At 48.1% G+C, this 21,181-nt stretch overlaps 2 protein-coding genes across 5 annotated transcripts in view; one reads left to right on the top strand and one right to left on the bottom strand.

Annotated features, from left to right (window-relative positions):
* Positions 1-21,181, bottom strand: part of ZIC4 (Zic family member 4) — a 35,302-nt gene that overhangs the window by 13,851 nt on the left and 270 nt on the right. Inside the window, exons 2-3 of one of the 4 annotated variants that reach the window (XM_061419197.1) lie at positions 18,564-18,677; positions 2,508-2,592 (exon numbers count right to left, since the gene is read on the bottom strand). In XM_061419197.1, coding sequence (XP_061275181.1) covers positions 2,508-2,577 — 70 coding nt within the window. In that variant the 5' untranslated portion in view covers positions 2,578-2,592; positions 18,564-18,677. Of the gene's footprint in view, positions 1-2,507; positions 2,593-3,773; positions 4,126-6,269; positions 6,578-15,183; positions 15,656-18,563; positions 18,678-21,181 lie in introns of those variants that run through there. The other 3 variants (XM_061419200.1, XM_061419206.1, XR_009736786.1) reach the window with 3 other exon arrangements.
* ZIC1 (Zic family member 1) lies at positions 9,199-13,751 on the top strand. The gene is made up of 3 exons (XM_061419190.1): positions 9,199-11,007; positions 12,468-12,631; positions 13,321-13,751. The coding sequence occupies exons 1-3, from the start codon at positions 10,026-10,028 to the stop codon at positions 13,516-13,518; spliced, it is 1,344 nt and encodes a 447-aa protein (XP_061275174.1). The 5' UTR covers positions 9,199-10,025; the 3' UTR covers positions 13,519-13,751.

The raw sequence follows: 21,181 nt of genomic DNA, 5'->3' as shown, positions 1-21,181 counted from the left end.
CCAGGGATAAGAAGTAGAGGTTTTACATACATAGACTGTTACTACACCACACAGTGTCTCTTGATAATTTTACCCTTGAAAAGCTTTGAACATGTGTATGACTTTTTGTGCCAACAATGAAAGGGCAGATGCATCTGATTCAGCCAAATTCACGGACAGTAACCCGGCCCCATGGAGCTCCTTCCCAGATGCAGCCTTCTCTTGAAGTACTGAAAACATCTGGATGCATCCTGGGTAGATGCTTCTTGAGAAGTCAGGGGTCAGTTGACCTAAGGTCACTAAGGTTGCTTAATCTTTGCAAGTGCCTTGGAGCCACGTGGTTCACACTTTGGTTGGCTAAACACAGAATGGGACCATGCATTCTCCCAGAGAGACATTTCCCCAGGGATAGAAAGAGGGAGGGAAAAAATCCATTTACTCACTATTATTTATGAAGAGGGACGTTTGGGGTGATTATATAAGGGTCTTCAAGGTGATTCTCTGAAATAAATCCCAAAGCAGTATCCAGCTAGTCACAGATGACAGGTGGGGCACTGAAATCACGGAGGCATATTTTAGTTTTCAAGTCTCTTCCTCTGAGTCTTTCAGAACCCAGGAAGCAAGGATTCCAGGTTCCATTGACTATTGATTGGGCAGGCTGAGTAGTGGTGTCCCTCAGTAATGCTCAGAATTTTTCTTTCAGAAAGTTATCTCACCACACTTACCCCAAATACCAAATGCTTGACTGGAGCAGTCTACTAACCATGCTGGGGAGTTATAGCATTGTTGAGTCCACATTTCTGCTTAATATACAGAAGGAAAAAAGATACATTCTGCAGCTCAGAGATCTTCAGCAGTTTCAAGAAGCACTGGGGATTTTCATAGGAGCCTGTTCGGAGCGAGTTCCACCACCAGACTCCAAACATCCCTCCAGACATCAGAATCATGCCCTAAGCATGGTTTACTCCAGCCATGATAAAGCAACATCATAAACTAAAGTGATTTTCTAGTCCTGCTGGATAGAAACATATTTGGTGACCCTACCATCTGCCATAGCTCCTCACATCACTGGCTTAAGTGGGCAAAGGTCTAATTTCTCTTCCTTGGAGAGGAAAAAAAAAAATGAGAGAGATGTACAGTCAATAGCTGGGCTATTTTTTCTATTTTGATCTTTTCATCAATGCTAAGTGATGATCTCTTGCAGGTTATGCCGAGAGCCAGGATCCCAAAAACTGAGGGCCACTGCACAGAGCCTGGCCAAAGCACTAACTTTGTTGGCTGAATATTCTGCATTTTGGTCTGCAGAGTCACTGTTTTAATCTTTTCTTCTCTGTTTCTAGCTAGGGTTACACCCAAAGCAGGGGGGCAAATCCTTTCATAGGTTATTCACAGACAGAATTGAAGATTCCTAGAGTGAGAAGCTGTCTCTAGTCTTAAGGGGGGAAAATATACCTTAAGCCCCTGAAGCCTTCTATGGGTCCATGACCACATTATAAGAGGAGGTGAGATCTATCAGCATTTTGAAGATAAAGGAAGATACTCCTCCCCTCTGCTATGGAAGTTTGGGGTTTAATTATCATTAGTGGAAGTGCATATGAAAGAAAACATGCTTGGATAAAATTTAATTTCCAAACAAACCGTCTTTTGACAAATGATTAGTAAACATGGTTAAAGGATCTTCCAGAACAGCACTGAGGAATTAAAACAACGGAATTTACATAATAACCACATTTCTCTAGAGAATTCTGCCATCAAATCTTCCCAAAATAATAGAAGAGAGTCATTTCGTAAGTTGTCCATTTAGCTTTTGTTAAGAAGGTTGCTTTTCCTACCAACAAGGCAGCTGTTGGTATTGGAGGCAACCTCAGCTGGTGGTGTAGTTGAAATGAGGCAGACTAGATGCCTGAAAGGGGAAACTCTCAACCCTAAATCATATGCTTATTCTAAATGGAATATTAAATTAAATTCTTCACAATGAAGGTATTCCTGACAGAGCGGCTGTCAGTCACTTCCCGTTCAGACACCACATTGTGGGAACATCGTGGCTGCCACATTGCAGAAGGCTGGTGTCCCTGGTAAAGATGATGCATATCATGTAAACCCCATCACCAAGATCAAAGTCTGCTCCTTTCATGGAAGCCAATACATGTCAAACCTCATTCCAATCAAATCGTCCGGAAATGAATTCAAGATGAATATGTCATAGAATAATGTGACAGTGGAACTGCAGAAGGTCAGGGGTTGTTGTTTCAATGAGAGAGTCGTCAAATATTAATTCTAGAACGTCCAGATGAGTAGACATTGAGGGGGATTAGCTGGTTGCTGGTGGGAAGTTGTGTTGTTGATTTGTATGCAAATGCATCAAACACTAAGGTGTTGTTTTAAGTTTCACTGAAACTCAAGAAACACCCCAAACTCCCAACCAACAGAAACAAAAATCAACAACAACAAAACATACAAAAGTAACTTACTTCCGACTTAAAAAATAACTTCAGCAGACCAGTATTCAAATGAGGATACTAACTTACTTGGCTCTTTCAGGGCGTTTCGGTAAAGCCGTATTCGTTTCCTCATCACCAAAGAAGTCTTGGATCTCATTTTCTGACTTTAAGCCTGTTTGGGAAGAAAAGACAGTCACTAGTTAAATGATTTCCTAACATGTTTGTATGGCAAGACTGTGTGGACTGAATGTATGAGTGAAAAAGAAAGTGCTGGTCTGAAGAGCTTTTCAGTGTTTCTTTGACTATTTTCAAATTTGGAAGGGAAAGAATTCTGCTGAGAACTGTCCCTCTTTACAGCAAAATAATATATCCTGGGCGATGAAAAATATTTAAAAAACATCATTTTCCAACTAGACTTTAATCTGTAACTTATTTGTGGGTCTCTTCGCAAATAGAGGTACGCACCCTTTCCATCAGCCAATGTTCGAACATGTTTCATGCCAGAAATTGAAATTTTTTAAATCTGAGAAGCCCCCATCATTTTCTTTAAACTTATTAATTAATTAAGTATAGCGAGAAGGCGGGCTGGGTGTCCTTGGGGAGGTTAGCAGGTTAAAAATTGAGTTGTAAGTGTTGAAACTGATAGGAGAGGGAGTTTTTTGCAGATTCGTAGCTCCTGTTATGCCCAAGGTGATGTGGAATCCCTAAACCTCATATGGCTTGCACCTCCTCACCCATTTGGAAGCGGTAGCTGTTGGTTTTTCAAAGTTAATGTAAAATTCATCAGATTGCGGGGAGATCTTTTCTATCATTTGGTCCTGTCTGTCCACATTTCTTGCTCAAGAAGCTCAGAAAGAACCCACTCCACCCCCAAAATATTCGCATTCCTTATCAGATTTACTTTGTGGATACAGCTACCCAGTCTTTGGCCATCTTAAAGACTTAAACCCATCCTGGGGAATCTCTGCATCTGTCAGGCAAGGCTGAAAGCAGTGGAGCAGCCAACAGGCGATTCACCCAGCCCCAACCCTCAATTTGGACTAGAAAGACAAACAGTCATTGAAAAGTTCTCAGGCTGGACAAACACAGCAAGCTCTCTGTCAATGAGGACGTCTGCCTGTCTTGACACTCCAGCCCACAGAACAAGCAGTTGTTTAACTTGTTGAACCACAGGCCAAATCCAAGTGGGGCTCTGCTATCTCAAAGGCTTTCCAGTTCTCTGTGCTCAAAGATCTCTTTCTCTAGCCTTCAATCCCCAACCCAGGCTTGAACTGGCTTAGGTGTTTTCACCCTTCCCTCTCCCTTCTTTTCTAGGTTCAAGTCTGAGGGGTGGGGGTAGGGGGTTAGACTCACCTTTTCCCAGAGTGTTTTATTTATTTTCAATTCTTTCTAACCAAAAGGCATCTGTCCCCAAAGGTAATAAGCTCCTTCCCGCACAGATCAGGAAAGAAAGGAAGCCCAACTTCACATTCCTACAGAAGGGCGGCATGCTGGGAGTCCTTGCTCTAAAATTTCCTCATGGCAGGATGTCTGGCACAGGAAAAGTCCTGGTTGGTTGGAACTAATAGAATTTACTTTTTTGCTTCAGAGGGAAATGGGTGTGAGTTTCCCTAGAGACCTCTGTCCACCCACAATGCTGCCCGAGCCCTCCCTTGGAGAGGCTTGGGTCACTTCTACCCCCAGTCCTGGCGGTCCTTTGTGCATTATAAACCCAAAGGCATGCAAACAAATGTTTCAGAGGCTGGACTTCAGGCAGGCAACTGGGACCGACCTTAGGCTGCTCCTGTAGCAGCTCCATCACCGGCCTGTGCACGGAACCTGGGTAAATATCTTCTCCTTTGGTTCAAACTCTGACCCCACTTAGCAAGCCAGTCATCTCACTGAAGGAGGGGTAAGAGAATCTAGGAGCTGTCCCTGGGTCCCTGGACCTCAGATTATTGCCAACCCAGGGATCTAAAAGCCCTGAAAATTCTCGGCTTGGTTTCCCCCAAATGGTTGCTCCTGACTTGTCTCCTCTTCACTCCAGCCCTGGGCACCGAATCTCCAGCCGGGAGCACAACCTGGAAACTTATTAGAATCTGCCTTCCTTCCCTTGAGACAAGGAAAGGGTGCCAATGAGCATCGGTAATTCATCGTGTTAGGGGAGAGCCACGAAAGTGGGGCCAGTGGGTACAGGCAAAAGGCATCATTTTTCTTTGCGGGGGAACACCAAGGCTGCACGTTGTGGGGTCGTGAAATCCAAAGGGAGTTTCCTGCCCAAGGTCAGAGGTCGTCTTCAGCCTGCTTCCCAAGCCAGCGATCTCAGTCCCGGAGCCTTACCCGCTGCTCCACACTTATTACCCCGCGGGCGCGCCGGCAAAGGGATGCCCGCCTCTCGGCCACAGCTCAGCCAGCGGGGCAGGTGCAGAGCGGGGGGCGGGGCGGGGGGGTGTTGCCTGCAGGATGCTTAGGAGCGTCCCTGCTAAAGGCAAAAAGGCTCCCGGCCTCTGCCCGCGGTCTGCGCTCGCCAGCTGCACCCGGCACCTCCCGGGATCCCCTCCGTTGGGCCCTCAGGCGCCAGGAAGTTGGGCTTCGAGGCTGAGTTGTGCGACGGCCTTGGCTCATTCTTCTGCTCCCTAGAGGGAGAAGCTAGGGTTCCTCCAGCTTGGAGCTGAAGTCGGGGCGACCTCCGTGTGTCCAGAATAGAATCTGCGTTAGTGGGTCCCTTAAAGGACCAGCCTGGACATTGAACCGTCCCTTTGAATCGCTCCCTGCCTCCAAGCTGCCGGCGGCTAAAGTGGAAGGGTACGTGGTGCCTCTTCGCGGGTCGCTCTGAGGCCATTGCTGTTGGAAAGGGGGTAGAAATATGACCTTGAAGTCCAAAGGGAGTTTCCTGCAGACGGTGCAGGCCAAGTTACGGCCCCTCCAACGCCCCTTCTCCATTCCTAAGACCTCGCTGGCTCCCAGCTGTCCCCACGGACTATTCATCAACTCCAAACTTTCCTATTAAACCTTTGGGATACTGCTAGATTTCTTTCACAGTCTGACTCTGTTCCCGCCCCACTGGTCCCTAATTTCTAAGGCTTCTAGATGTCTAGGGTAGTGCCAAGAACCCCAGATAGCTGCGGCCTTCTCCCTTGGGAGCTAGTCGTAGCCCTAGTTCGCATCCGGGAGAAAGAAAGCCAAGTCCCCATTCCACGGGAGGCCGCGCGCAGAGAGTGGATCCAGCAGTCAGCGTCCCGAGGCAGGACCAGACCGCACGAGGGCGAGGATGCGGGCCCCGCAGCTGACCCAGCCGGCATCTCCCGGCAGGTTGGGGCGGAGAGGCTTCATCATCTTGCAGCCAGCCGGCCTAACTCGGCTCCTTTGACCCCGGAGAGGGGAGCCGTCCTGGGTGAGGGTGGGGGGCGCAGGACGGAGAAGCTGCCTACAGGCCCCCCGCCTCTCCTGCGCCGGCCTGGGGGCGAGGGAAGCTCAGGGCCATGACTCCCCTTCTGGTGCCAACGGTGGGGCACCCAGGCGATTTACAGAGAGGGGAGGGAAGGCGGACAGGCAACGAACTGCTCTTGGTCCGAGTGCCAGTGGGAGCCCCATTCATCCCCCTTGCCCACCCCCCTCTGAGTAGAAGGGATGGACTCATCCCCAGCGTAGCCTCTCTCCGCGGAAGGGCCCCCTCCTCCCCTCAGTGTCAGTGGGGTGGGGCCTATACCCACAGTTGGGGGGCTAAGGAGGGGGAAATGGGGATAAACATCTAGCTGGGCCTTTTACCCCAGAGGGGTTTGGGTGCCAGTGGCCGAGATAAGGGTGCGTTCTACCCCGCGGCTGGGGGTACAGGTCCGGTCAGCTTGCCCCCCGGACTCACGCACTTACCCTGCTCCACCTGTTGCCGAGATCGCCTCATTTCTGCACATCACTTTGGGGTGGCTGAGGGGGGACCACAGAACCCTCCAAGCCTCTCTTTTGTGGTTCCAGCGAGGCAGTCATCTTTCATTTCTCCTTTTCCAGCTTTCGGGGAGCAGTTAGGGAATGTATGATGAAGCAGAAATGAGCCGTCAGGATGATATTTTAATGGCTTATATGTCACGTTGGTGCATGTGGCTTTGAACTGGAGCCGCTTGCGTTTCCTGCAGAGAGCGCCGCAAATCCCACTTGATAACTTCTACAACCCACAACTTTTTTTTTTTTCCTCTCACATTCACTCTTACTCTGTATATTTGGACGCGTTTCCTAAAAATACCCTCTTGTCAACGTCCCCCTTGGATATTCCACGGACTGGAAAGAAGAGGACTGATTTTTCTTTTTTGAAGAATTATTTTCCCTCTTCCCCCCTCCCAACCGCTACCCTTCTCTCCTCAGTTCCCCTCCCTTGTTTTTTCTTTTTTTTGAAAAGCAGGCGAGGTGGGTTCAATATTTGTTCTCCCTGGTGAAAGCAGTACAGCCTCTAGAGAAAACTTCACCTTGCAGATAAGATTTTTATGACTACCGTGAGGCAGGATCCAAATTCCCCTTACAGGAAACAGAAAAGACTCTGAGTGGCTCCACTATATCTTTTTTGAACAAAGTGTATGGCAGTTAAAACAAACAAACCCTCAATCCCTTTGCCTCCATTCCCCATCCCAGTTCTGCTCAAAGTTGGCAGGGAATTCAGGGGCTGCTGCACTCAGACTTGTTGCTGGGGACTGAACATTTGATTTTTTTTTTCTTTCTTTCTCAAATTTCTGTTTCCCAGCACAACAAGCTCAAATGCTCAGCCAGGTTCCCTCAGACACCAGGAAATCATCCCAACTAAAAGAAGTCCAGTTTTGAGGAGGGAGAACGAAGGAAAAGAGCAGCTGAGCTCACCAACCCCAAGCAGGAGTCTAGTTGGTGAAAAGACCAGAAAACCAGAAAGGAGGAGAGGCCGACTCTGACCCTGCCTTCCTGTAGCCAGTGCAGCCTGAGCAGGCAGCTGGGCAAAAATATTCATTTTCATTTTCCTCTCGCCCAGGCACTGGTGAGTTTCCTAACCGGGCTGCCTGTGAAAGGATGAGTTGAGGTCTCTTTGTCTGAGAAAAGAGTTTAGGGCTCTGATTCAGCTGCAAAGAAGCCAAATGAAGTTAGAAACAAAGGGCAAATTGAAGGATTCCGACTCTTGGCTTTTTGTGTTTTCCTTACTAGAAAATAATTAGACCTAATGAATATGCAGACGCTTCTGCTAAACCCTCGGCCCGGGCTGCTGGGTTTTAAACAGAGTTGCGGAGAAATGCAACCTTCATCCCCCAACCCCCCGTAACTGCATGCATTTTTTGAAATGCATAAATGTTGCTCGCCTTAATTGATTGAGTCACAGGGATTTTTTCCCCTGCTTTTAAGTGCCATACTCCTCTACCTTTCAACAATCATTTTAATATATAGTCAATGGCTCTTTGTGGACGGGACAAAAAGCAACTACGCGCAGTTGTTGAATAGACTTTGCGCTGGGCAAAGACAGGTTAATCGAGGGCTGCATCGCGAAAACAAGCGAGTGTTGTATGTTTGCACTGAATCCAAATGTCTGCATTTTCCTAACTAAATCAAAGGGAGTGTTATTTCTTTTTCTGCTCACTCATCTGAAGGTAAGTAAATTTTCTCTGGCGATCAAAAGCCTGGTCGGCAACAAAGACCGCGCCCGCTTTTTCCACCGTCCTGGTGTGGCGAGTTGCGGAATTTCAATAACTGTGACAAGGGTGACTGATTTGTGAACTAGAAAAGGTTTGAATGTCACAAAATTTACATTGGTCCTATCTATCGGAGATTTAAATACCAAAAAAGTATTCGGGGATTTCTAGGGAGCTCTGGGCAATCCTGAAGAACAATGGCGCGTTGGGAAATTTACAGTTTTACCTGAATGAAAGGGGCCCGGGTTGGGAACACGAGTGCATAGGGAGGGGTTAGCGGGAGGGGCAGACAAGGGAGACTAGGGAAAAGGGAGAAAAGAAAAGAATAACACAGGAAAGGAAAAAAGAAAAATCGGCAATAATGTTTTTAATTTGCTTTAAAAAAACAAAAACAAAAACAAATCAAACTTCAACCAGGAAAGTTAGAGCTCTGATCCACCTGTGCTTTTTGTTTTTCTCGGGGGGGTGGGTGGGGTGGGTGGGTAGGGCACAAAAAGCCTGATTGATTTAATAACAGTGAGAAAAATCGAGGCAACCGCTCATCCTGAGAAATAACATTTCTTGTGAAGAGAGAGTGGAGTGTCTGTGTGCTCCCGCGATCTTAAATTATAAGCAGGAGGGGGACGAAGCAAGAGGGAAGCAAACTTCAAAAGGACCAAATAACAAAAGCCTCCTTTGCTTCCCTTCAAGGCGGGGACAGGGGAAAAGAAAGAAAAGAAAGTTGCTGAATCGGGACATTCTGGAAGTGCCTTAGCTGTGTTTACCAGCCCCATCCCCGCCTCCTGTTCTCGGAGACGCCCGAAGTCGCTAATCGCTCAGCTAAGAGCAGGTTTGCAGAAGGACAAGATAAGAGAAAGACAGAGAGGTGGAGAGGGAGAGGGGTACGAATAAAAAGAGAGAGAGAGAATGTATATGACTGCGAAAAGGAAAAGAAATTGTGGCAAAAATTTTTTTCCATGAGAAGAGGGAAAATTTTGGCTTAAAAAAAAAAAAAAGTTGCTACTCCTGGCAGCCCTGTTTGTCAAAAGGGGATGTCAAGCGCTTTACAATACCTGGGATTGATGAGGCGGGCGGGCCAATGAACGGCGCGCGGCGCCTCGGCGCGCCCTCCGTTGGCGCGGCGGCTGCGGGCGGGGGGAGTGCCGGCACACCAATGGGCGCCCGCGTCAGCAGCACGTGACGCCTCCCCCTGCTCCCATTCATCAAGGGGGGGACGGTGTCGTCCTTTCAATTCATTTATCTGCAGGAATGATTGCTGCTATCAGTCTCGCGCTCACCGCCCGGCTGAGGAGGTGAAAGTTTCTCCCCAGGAAGATAAACCGCAAAAGACAATATTGTGCATGATTTGCGCCTTTTCTTTGGCTTTTTCCTTCTTTCTTTTTTTCTCCCCCTCCCCCCCCCTTTTTTTTTGCAAAAAGCAGAGGGGGAAAAAGGAGAGTGAAGGAGCGAGGAGGCGAGCCTGAGAGAAAGGAGAGAGAGAGAAAAGAAAGGGCGAGGGGCTAGTGGAGAAGTGAGGAGGGGCGTACGGAGCGAGGCGGAGAGAGAGCGAGCAGTCGCGGCTCCGGCGCTCACATTCCTCTATGCTACAAATCCGGGAGGAAGTTTTTTTGGGGGGCTGAGATGCTCCATGCCTTTCCCCGGGCAGCCTTGACGCGGGGTCCTCTCGGCAGAAACTGAGCGACGAGAAAGTGAGAGCCGGGCCGGCGGGGTCCGCTCGGCGGGCGCCGGAGCCCGCTTTGCTCGCGGCCCGCAGCCGTCCGGCTTCCCTGCGCTTGGCCAGGCGGGCGCCCCGGCGCGCCGCGCCGCTGCCTGCGGGCTAGGACTTCGCGAGGTGGGTCGACTCCTCCTCCCTCCTCTTCTTCTTCCTCCTCTTCCTCCGCCTCCCGTTCCTCCTCCTCCACCACCACCTCCTCCTCCTCCTAATTTTCCCTCCTCGGCGGGCGAGGGTGGGGGGGGCGGGGGAGGCCGGGGCTCGCCCCGAGCAGCCACGATGCTCCTGGACGCCGGCCCCCAGTACCCCGCGATCGGCGTGACCACTTTTGGCGCGTCCCGCCACCACTCGGCGGGCGACGTGGCCGAGAGAGACGTGGGCCTGGGCATCAACCCGTTCGCCGACGGCATGGGTGCCTTCAAGCTCAACCCCAGCTCGCACGAGCTGGCCTCCGCGGGCCAGACAGCCTTCACATCCCAGGCTCCCGGCTACGCGGCTGCGGCGGCCCTGGGACATCACCACCACCCGGGCCACGTCGGCTCCTATTCGAGCGCAGCCTTCAACTCCACGCGGGACTTTCTGTTCCGCAACCGGGGCTTTGGCGACGCGGCGGCTGCAGCCAGCGCGCAACACAGTCTGTTCGCGGCTTCAGCCGGGAGCTTCGGGGGCCCACACGGCCACACGGACGCCGCGGGCCACCTCCTCTTCCCCGGCCTTCACGAGCAGGCGGCGGGCCATGCATCGCCCAATGTGGTCAACGGGCAGATGAGGCTTGGCTTCTCGGGGGACATGTACCCGCGGCCCGAGCAGTACGGCCAGGTGACCAGTCCGCGTTCAGAGCACTATGCCGCGCCGCAGCTGCACGGCTACGGGCCCATGAACGTGAACATGGCCGCTCACCACGGCGCTGGCGCCTTCTTCCGCTACATGCGTCAGCCCATCAAACAGGAGCTCATCTGCAAGTGGATCGAGCCTGAGCAGCTGGCCAACCCCAAAAAGTCGTGCAACAAAACTTTCAGCACCATGCACGAGCTGGTCACGCACGTCACTGTGGAGCACGTCGGCGGACCGGAGCAGAGTAACCACATCTGCTTCTGGGAGGAGTGTCCGCGCGAGGGCAAGCCCTTCAAAGCCAAATACAAACTGGTCAACCACATCCGCGTGCACACGGGAGAGAAGCCCTTCCCCTGCCCCTTCCCTGGCTGCGGCAAGGTCTTCGCCCGTTCTGAGAACTTAAAGATCCACAAAAGGACGCACACAGGTACGGAAACGGCTGTCCTAGACAGCCCTCGGTTCCCTATCCCGACCCTGGGACCCACATTTCAAAAGTCAGCGGCGGGAGTGCACAAACCCGGCCTCGGTTGGGTCTGGAAGTAAGATTTCAGCAGACAGACAGCGAAAGTGTGCTCTGGGTTTTAGTTTGAGGTTTGAAAGTCTAATAAAGTATAGAGAAGGTTGGAGGAGAAGGATCTGGGCATATAGATTTTTAAATAAGAACTAAAAAAGGCCGGGAGAGCTAAGAGACAAACCGGCTTTGGGGAGCCCTTGGTGCGCGAGAAGCCGAGAGAGGTGGCTGGCTCCCGGCGGCGGTGGAGGCGGAGGCGGAGGCGCCAACCGCTTCAGCTGCAGGCAAATCTAAACGTTTGCTTCCAGCCAACATCCCCTCTCTACGCACCTTAGTGAGGACTTTGCCAAAGGGAGGAATTGAGGAAACTGGAGGAGATCGGATGAAAGGGCATAGAAACAAAAACAGAGACAGAAAAGAGGGGGTGGCGGTGGTGAAAGCAAGTCAGTCGGGCCTGTGGAGGCTTTTGGAGGTTTATGCATATTTAAAGAGCCCCGAATTTAATAACGACTTGTTTGTAAGTAGATTCGAGGAGTCGGGAGAATCGGCAGAAGGCGGAGAATTCCTTTTTGTCAATTAGATTCTATGAGGACGTTTTCAAAACACCGAATACCTTGAGTTGGCCTTTAAAAATAAAGAGACCAGTCGGGAGCCGTTAAAAGAAAAGTTCGCGGCGAGTTTAGGGCTGCAATCTGGGTCGGGCAGGCCCTTCTGGGCTTCTTGGGCCAACAAAGCCGGGAATGCTGCTTCATGGTTCTAGTGGGCCCGGGTGATTTCTGAGAATCGCGTTTGGAACTTGGCGTTTAACGCCTGAGTCAGAGAGGAACTTGCAGTGCTGAGCTCTCGGCCCAGATTATCCTATAAAATGTGTATAGGAGGTGGGGTGGGGTGGGGGCGGCGACGGCGACGAGGAGGGTGCGGAGCGTTGAGGAGGGGGTAGGGGGAGGAGAGAAGAGCCAAACAGTAGGAGAATACGCCCGGAAAATGAAAATTAGAAACCGAGAGCTAGGTAGAAGCTTCCCGGAGTTGTCTGTATAGCCCCGGGCCTAAAAACCTGCAGCCAGACCTGCTGCTACTCTGGGATCTAAAAAACTACCACCACCACCACCACCAATAATAATAATAATAATAATAATAATAATAATATAGTAAAATCTGGATCTAATTGGATTGAGTTAAAATAGTTCAGATGTTTATAATTCCAACGCAGATATATTATTTCATTAACGACCCGGGTTTTGAGCTTGAAAAGTCCTAACCCTGAGCCGCTGCTTTTTTTCATTTTTGTCTTTACTTTTAATATTTGTTTATTTTTTTTTTAAGAGCCGCGGGGTTTGTTCTAATCAGACCTCTCTGTTTCTCGCCTTTCGCACCAGGGGAGAAGCCCTTCAAGTGCGAGTTCGAGGGCTGCGACCGACGCTTTGCCAATAGCAGCGATCGCAAGAAGCACATGCACGTGCATACAAGCGACAAGCCCTATCTTTGCAAGATGTGCGACAAGTCCTACACGCACCCCAGCTCGCTGCGCAAACACATGAAGGTAATCGCCGCGCTCTCGCCGCCCGCCTTGGAGCCAGGAGCCCTCGCAGCTCTTCGGCCGGGGTCTGGCGGCGAGTGGCAGCTGGGCTGTGGCAGGAGCCGGCAGAGGCGGAAAGGCCACGATTCCTCTTTGCAGACTGCGCAGAAAGGGCGGGGGCTGGAAAAGGGGATGTGGGTACCCAAGGCCCTTCTAAATTTACTGTTTAATAATGAAAGTCAAAAGAAGCGAGCAGAGGCTGCGACTGAGGGGGAGCCAGGACAGTCCCGGCTGGATGATGCTGCCGAAGCTGCGGCCTCGGCGGCTTGGCTGGCAGCGCCTGCACGGAGTTGGGGTCTTGCGCGCGGGCCTGAGTGCTGGCTCACCTACCCCTGAGCCAGCAAATTTCAGCGGCTGCTGGGGAGCGTGTGTGTGGGGGGGGACACCATCTCGGGCTCTGGCCTCACATCCAGCCTCCTGCTTCCCAGATCTGTTTTCTTTTGTGAGTCGGGGGTAGCTGGGGGCACTGTCCTTTCCTGGAGCCGGGTCAACCAAGCCCAAGTCCCACGGGTCGGGCCTCCCTGGAGTTCAAGGGGATCCAGGGCTCCGGGGTAGGGGGTTGGGGACTGCAGGCAGCGCTCAGCCTTCATGCTCCCTTAGCGGCCGCCGTGGCGGCTCTTTATCTCCGTAAAAACGCGACTTTATTCCCGCAGGTCCATGAATCCTCCTCGCAGGGCTCGCAACCTTCGCCTGCCGCCAGCTCGGGCTACGAGTCCTCCACGCCGCCCACCATCGTGTCTCCCTCCACAGACAACCCGACCACCAGCTCCCTGTCGCCCTCATCCTCCGCGGTCCACCACACAGCCGGCCACAGCGCGCTCTCTTCCAATTTTAACGAATGGTACGTTTAAAATCAGAAACAAAACACCGAACAAAACCCTATTTAAGAGACTGAGCACACACGCGTATACAACACATAACTGAAAGAACCCTGAGCATCAAAACAGCATCCCCACCCCACCCCCATCCTGTTTTTTTCTAAACCTGCCGATAGAACCAGGACCGAGTGAGAGAAAGCACCAAACCTTTACTTTTTTTCTTTTTTCTTTTTTTTGGCAAAGGCTTGGTAGCCAACGGGTGGGAGGGTGGGCAAGGAGAAGGCGGCGCCTGACCAAATGCCGCCAACCCCGAGGGCCGGTTTCTCTTGGGAATCGGAACAAGCTCTCTGGGATTCGGCCTTTTTTTTTTTTTTTTTGCTTTGCATTCTTGTAAATACAGAATTATTAGCTTAAAACTGTACTGTTGGATTCTGTATATAGTTATATCTCGGTTGGAACGGGCGGGTGGGATCGTGGCGTTGTGGTCTTTGCATTGGGGGAGGGGGGAGGGGCCGGGCGGGAGCGGGAGGGGGAGGGGAAGGGGGGTTGGGAGGCCGAAAGCCAACTGTTTGTACTGAATGGCAAGAATGTTCTAGTAAATGTGTACCAAAATGTGAATTACTTTGTACGATTACAGTCTCCACGTCGACCTAACAGAATATTATTGGTATTAATGTGCTTTTTTTGTATAAAGTGCAAACATTTCGTCCCAAAGTCTAAGTACCTTAGTGCAGTAAAATGTTGTTTCACGTCCTGTCAAGAATTCGTATAGTACGAGCCTGGATCTGCGTGTCAAACTGTTCCATTTGTTTATGTAAAGTGATATTAAAAAAAGATATAAACTATAACTGTCCAGTTGCTTTTGGCAAAAGATACAACCACATAATGTATATAATTCCTAGTTTCCATATTTATCCGCATGTAAAGGGCCGGTTTATTCATGTTACAGCTATTCAATATTTATGGCTAGAAGAACTCGTATGTACACTTTAGTTTCCAGAACTGTTTGGTAACCTTTCGTACCTTATTAAAGATTCTGAAATCTCAGTGATTGTAGTAGGAATTTCTTCTTCACTCCCAGCAACCTGCTGCCTCTTCTACCAGCCTTACTGGGTCTCGGAAAAGCTCACCAGTCTTCCCTTTCTGTCATTGCAGGTCGTATAAACATGATAAATGAAAGCTACCCTGCTGGCTCTCCGAGAGGGTGTAATTAGTATTTATATCAAAATTTATGAAACAAATTTTCGGCCGCAGTATAATTTAAATGACCTTTGCAGACGTAGAATAACAACCATAAAAATAACAGAAATAGATTGCACAGGCAACATCAATATTAATGCAGGCGAATTGTCAGAAGCTCAGGGGCTGGATCTGCAGCTTTGCAAATGAACTTGCAGCCTAGGGTTCCGCTGTCCCCCAAATTAAATTCCCCCAGCTGAAACCAAGTTGCAGATTTACAATATCATATTTTAAATTGCCATCTTCAATTAAACCATTTATGGCCATAACTAATTTTCAGGATGTCGATGCATGTTTTTCCAGGCCTGCCTTCTTTGTACAAAAGTAAACGTCCATAAAGCGTTTTACTTATATTTCTTCAAACGTGATGCTAATTTAAATTAATTACCTCCTATAATATGTTATTATTCCTATAATTTTGCCACTGTTATTAGTTCTCTCAAAAATACATCTAGGGAAGAGAATTATTTTATGTAATTTGATTATCTTTCTATCTCTTTTATTTATTTCTCATTTACTTAAGAAATTCGTTCCATTGGCTGGCGTTGATACAGTAAATTTGTAAATGAGGAGACAATATAAAAAATCTAAATTACTTGTGCTTAATGACTGTAGCAGAACGCCTTTTCTCTAAATCAGATTGTCTTTCTTGCAGTTTAGTTTGATAGATTTGCAAGCTATGTTGCTCCCTCGAAGTTAGCTGCACTGGTAGGAACGCAAGCTTCTTTGTCTCTGGTTGTAGCTTGCATGATCGCCCCATTAAGCAGACAGCGTAGCCGGAGATCACAAATCAGGGTCTTGGCTGTAGCTGCAAGGGTGTGGATGGGTCAGAGCTGGAAGCAGAAACTGACCTCACCGAAGGCCAGGAGGAACCCAGACTTGGATGTTTAATATACTGTGTGTATTCAGGAAGTCACAGGCCACACTGACTCTGAGAATGAAAGCAAGAGGGAAAAACCCTCAAGAGTATAAGAACCCCTAAAATACATCTGTTCCAAAGTATACCTTCAACCCATTACAGTCAAAATGTTAAATTCTCTTAAATTTTGGGGGGCTTGTCCTTTTGTTGCTTGCTCTTTGTATTTGTCACTTTTAGTCAACAAAATTTTATTGGGTAAGGAGGGGATTTACTACACTCTCTGCAGCACATCAAAAAACTAGAGCTGGTGGTGTTTAACTTAAAAAAAATGTTATTGTGATCTATAAGAGTAGATATCAACCTTTCATGAAAAGAGCGCCACCTTGCAAGGTTTGGTGAGATTTAAGGAAGTTGGAACACCTAAGCAGGAATTGCTGCTGGTTCTGAAATTTTGTGAGAGTAGAAGCTGCCTCCCAATGGCTTTGGAGGTATAAAACTAACAGCATAGTATTTGAAGTGACTCCAGACATTAGGCCCAATAATTAATAAACCTAGAAAGAAGAATAAAAATAGCTCAACTTTCTAGGAAGGAAAAGTAAGCACCTCAAAAAATAATACTTTCCTTTAGAGATCAGAATTTCTGGGAGACTGATATAATATTCATAATAATAACAGTACCTTTGTAACTTTGTTAGGATGTTAACATTTAGGAAGATAGTCAATGAGTGCATTTTTTGACTATTCCTGAAAGCAGTTTACCTCAAAATTTCAAATATAAATGTCTCATGATTTGTTATATATCTGATACTCTTTTAAACTTTAATAACAGTATAATAATGAAATATCATACTGTGATATATGAGTTAAATAGGATATTTTAAATATAAATTTTAGGGATATTTACTTCACAACTACTTCATAGTGTAAAAAAAAATTTTAGACATTGAAGGTCAAATAATTTTTTTAAAAAAACCACAAAGCCATTTGAGGAGTACTGTGTGTGTGAATAATCACACTCACCAGAAAGGAATTTTTCTAGTAGCAGCCAATATTTATGTCAATTCCTCTTATGCATTCTCTTTTCTAACACTTACCACAAAGAAAAAGTCATTAATGATGTAGGTTGCCTAAAATAATGCTTCATACGTAAATGTAGTCTATTATTTTGCTGGTACCTTTAATGTCTGCTTGTTGAGATGTATTCTTCATACTTTTCTTCATGGGCTATTAGGTTTTGAAATACATGAATGTGAACAGCGAAATATATTGTTAGACCCTATTTAGCAGGAGCTGAAGATGCTGCAAATGGCTGGTTTCTGTGTGTAGTTGTGGATTTTGATTTAGGCAGAAAGTTGTCCTGGTTCATATTTTGACTGCATTGTATTCTGTTACTATCAAATGATAAGAACAGCTAACAAGTTATTAAAAAGTTATATTGTGTCAACAAAAAATGCCTGAGTACAAGCAATCATATTTGAGAAATGAAGAGAAATGAGTTGTGGTACGTGTGTGTGTACATTTATAGAGTAAGCATGTAAATATACAAGCACCATTTATGTGGGGGCTAATTTTCAAACATTTCAGGTCCTTTGTTTTCGTCTTCAAAAGCTACCCCCAACTGCTTTAAGCATTTGCAGCTGATGATTTTGATTTTTTAAAGTCAAGCATTCAAGTTAACCTTTAAGAAGCAAACCACCTCCAAAAGAAAGATGTAACCTTTCAATTGCCCCATATGCTTATCATTTTTTTTTCTTTTTCCTTTTTTTTGCTTTAGCTGACAATGAAAATAACACTAACCTTCTTTGCTGATGGGCCTGGCATTTAGATGTTTTTATTTGTTGATGGGGAAGTTTTCTCAGAACTTTTAAAGGCTGGCAACAGAACTAAATTCCCCAAATACCTTACCCAGCCTTGAAACCTTCCCGATGTTCCCTTTTCGAGGTCAAATTGTGATCAGTGTCCTGGAACCCTTGTGAATAAGTGCTGGTGGAGTTGGTACCTGAGCATTACTGCTTTTCAGGAAGCAGCTTGGGGAAGGCCATCGTCCTTAAAGAGCATCAATTTATGATGGGTTGGGGAGGAACTCACCATATGTGGTTTGGCAAAATCAAAATGAAGGCACTGAGCTTGTGCCTTTAATTATTTGTGAGCTAGGTATGATGTCAGCAGATTCCCAACTCACATTTCTTTTTTCCAACTCAAAATACTAATTACAAATTTATCTTCTCCTGTCTAGGTATAGAGTTCTCCTTGTTTCTAGCATCAAATGTAGTTCTTAGAACTATGTGTTCATATAAGGAAAACAAAGTCTTTGTTGTTTTCATAAAATTTGCTGCAGTTGATATCACTGTCTGATTTTAGAATTCTTGAAAATAGAGTGGCAATGGAAAGATTTATGTCATCTATGCCAGGCAAACCACTAAAGGTTCATATTACTCAGGTTTTTTTTTTTTTCCAACTTTTTACCAACTCATTCACATCAGTAATATGTATCCATTTAAACTAGTTATATATACAGAATGTAAGAATTTATGGGGGTAACTATAGAGCAATCTCTTTTTTCAAATGGTAATCACTAGTTTGGGGTTAGAAATAAGAAAAAAATGTTAGTAACTTCCTATAGCATGTCACATTTGAGCCTTTCCCTCAAAATTTTTTGCAACTATAATGGCATAATATTAAAAAAATAAGGGAAGTGTTCTCTATTTATCTATGCAAGGCTGGTTCACTCCAGAATATCTCACCAAGCAAGAGGAAACATGATCAGGCCAAACAAACCAGGGGCTATTTTTACCATGCAAACTGAATTCTGGCATTAGTTCCTAACGTTTATTTCCACTTTAGAGCAAGGACCTGAAACAGTATGAAGTTTCCAATTGATGCTATACTGGAGGTGGGTTTTTCAAGAATAAGAAACTGACTTTAGCTATCTAGTATGGAAAAAAAACAACATTGTTTGGCAATAATACTAGAGACTCACCATTGTCTGTCAGTTGTCCACAAAATTTTGGCTGTCTCTGACATAGCGGGTGTACTTTGTAAGTCTATGCGTAAGAATTCATGGGTTGTGAATCTTACACAGTGATATTTTTACCTACAACATACACAAGAATCAATTATTAAGCGTGGATATAAACAGATGGGAATGCTATCTTAAAAAAGACGTTCAAAGGCTAGCGACTTTAACAAACTTTAAAAAAGTATGATTATTTTGCATCTACTTTTGTATAAAAATCCCCATCAAGCTACAGAAAACAAGGAGAAAAAGGTGAGAGAAGCTCATATCCTAACTCCTTTAAATTTTTTTTTCTGTCTATCCGGGAAAATCCTAGCCTCTGGCAAAGAAAACTGAAAGTTGTGGAGGAAGGTAAAACCACGAAAAAGGATCGGGGTGGGTGAGTCTGTGAGTCAAAGAAGATTTTTGTCCTGGAGAATTTCTTGGAAACATATAGACAGAGGCTTTGGAGGTGAGTTTGTGGTGGTGGGATGGAACACCAAGGTTTCCTCACAGCACCTTCATCAAAGGTCTAGCGGTCAGCGTTTGACGGGCCCCCTACGCCACCCTGCAACCCAGAGAGGTGCTTTCCAAGTCACTGCCGCGGGCTGGGGCTCTGGCTGGGAGAGTAGTGCGCATGCGCGGCCCGTGGCCCGCGATTCCACGTGCTGATGAATATGCATGAGGCGTCCCCCGCCCACGCGGGCCGCGGAGGAAACAGCTCTGAGGCTTCGGCCTGCGAAAGCCTGTGGTCTGGCTGCCAAAATAGTGTGGCGAGGAAGCTGCACGTGTTTGTTTTGAAACCTCGCGGGTTTAAGTGAGATCAGCAAGCCAGGCAGACAGCGTAGGCTCCAGCAATTGGGTGGGCCCTGCAATTTCCCCTTCCTTAAAGACCGCCCCGGTGGACCACGAACCATGCCGCTTAGAAGCGGTCCTCCTCCTGTCCCCTTCCAGGGAGCTGGCATCATGGCTGTTCTAGTCACCTGGCCCCTCTCCAGTCACAGACCCCACGCCTGAGATGGTGGGCAGGGTACTAAGGGTTTTCCTATCACCCACCCTCTTTCTTTGCTCTGATTCAGGCCTGTCTTTGTCTTTCTCCTCCTTTTCCTTTTTCTCTCCGGGTTCCCAGTCCTGTTTCTGACTGTGTCCCCCAGTCCCTACCCACTCATCTGGTGGACTATCAGCCCCTTGTTTGAACAACTGCTCTAAGGTTTTAACTCGACCCTTCCCAAATAAAACGTGCGCTCACGCACGTGTAAGAGCTGGTGTAGTTCTATTAAGCTCAAAAGTAGCCACTGGTGGAGGAACTACTCTGTCCAGGAGACCTGGTAAGTGTAGGGTTTGGGGAGAAAAGCCCAGAGTTCAGGCGCTGGGCTATTGCTTTGCTTTCCAGGTGACGTTCTTTGGGTTCTGCCCTTTTCATGATATTTTGTGGCCAATGTGCTGACATTCCAGAGTGAGTGCATAAATTGTCTGGTGGAGTGACTAACACTTGTAAGCACAGGGGAGGGGTAGTGGAGCGCCCCTGGTTCCTCCATCCTCACACCAGTGTCCATGGAGTTAGGCTTCTGAGTGTTTCTGTCAAAAGTCCTAGGTTCCATAACATCAGAAAATGGCTCCCAGACAGGTCCCAATCCTCCTCTGAATTTTACTTTCAAGTAGAGGCAGACCCATTCCATGGGGCCCACCCCTTTTGCTTCCCTCACTGCCAACAGGAGAGGCCTTTTGTCACTGCCCGGTTCTCAGTGCAGCTAACCAAGAGCCAGCTTCACTCCTGCCAGTTCTGAGATCCCAGCGCCATAGCATCATTTCACCTGGCAGCCATCACTAGCCAAGTCTTCAGCTTTGAAACTGGAAGTGCAGCAGAGGGGTTGTGGAAACGTTCCTGCTAGGAAAAGGCCTACCCGGAGGCCTCCGAGTCTCGAGTCTCAGAGCTAAATAACATAAGGGTGGCTGGATTAGAGCTGCCGGGGGACCTGGGCCTGGGGAGGCCTGGCGAGGCCTGGCAGAAGTCAACCAACCTGGGTTCGGTCCCAAGGACTCGGTGGAAAGGGGTTGGCGCATCAGAGTTCTCTTGTTCGAGGTCCCGGGAGGACAGTGCACCCCGCGTCTGTTTAGGGGAGAAGAGGCCCTCGATCCACCGAACCTCCGTTACAAGGGCCACTCCACAGGAAACTCGCTCCGATTTGGGTCCCTTTGTGTTTTAATATGTTGGGAGGGAGGTGCAATTTTAATTCTTAACTCTACGCTAATTACGAAGACCTGAGTCGGCTCCTTCTAAGCAGAAGGCTCAAACTCAGCGTGGGTTCCTGCGTTCTTGCCCCAAAGGCCAAGGCCCAAAGAACCTTTTTCTTTTGGCTTGGGGCTCGAGGGGAGGGAGGGGCGGGAACGGGAGCGGGCCGGGTTCCGCGAGCCGGCAGCCCTGCGTGGCTGACAGGCCCGGCTTCCCCGCTTGGCCGCCAGAGTCCGTGCGGGCGACGCGGTTGCCCTCTCCGGGCCAGAGAGTTGGGGACGCCCCTTCCCCGCCCCCGGCGCCCCTAGCGCCCCCAGCGCCCCCGGGGTCGGCGCCAGAGACCTGGCGGCCCGGAGGCTCTGACTTGAGG

This window comes from Bos javanicus, chromosome 1 (genome assembly GCF_032452875.1).
Source record: "Bos javanicus breed banteng chromosome 1, ARS-OSU_banteng_1.0, whole genome shotgun sequence".
In the NCBI taxonomy this organism is placed as follows: domain Eukaryota; kingdom Metazoa; phylum Chordata; class Mammalia; order Artiodactyla; family Bovidae; genus Bos; species Bos javanicus.
Note: the sequence above shows the minus strand (reverse complement) of the source record. Positions and strands in the feature narration are given on the sequence as shown.

Excerpts from the sequence above, each read along its gene's own strand:
- ZIC1 (XM_061419190.1), top strand. The coding sequence starts at position 10,026 with ATGCTCCTGGACGCCGGCCCCCAGTACCCCGCGATCGGCGTGACCACT. Across the intron at positions 11,008-12,467 it reads CCACAAAAGGACGCACACAG|GGGAGAAGCCCTTCAAGTGC; the intron begins GTACGGAAACGG and ends CTTTCGCACCAG. Across the intron at positions 12,632-13,320 it reads CGCTGCGCAAACACATGAAG|GTCCATGAATCCTCCTCGCA; the intron begins GTAATCGCCGCG and ends TTATTCCCGCAG.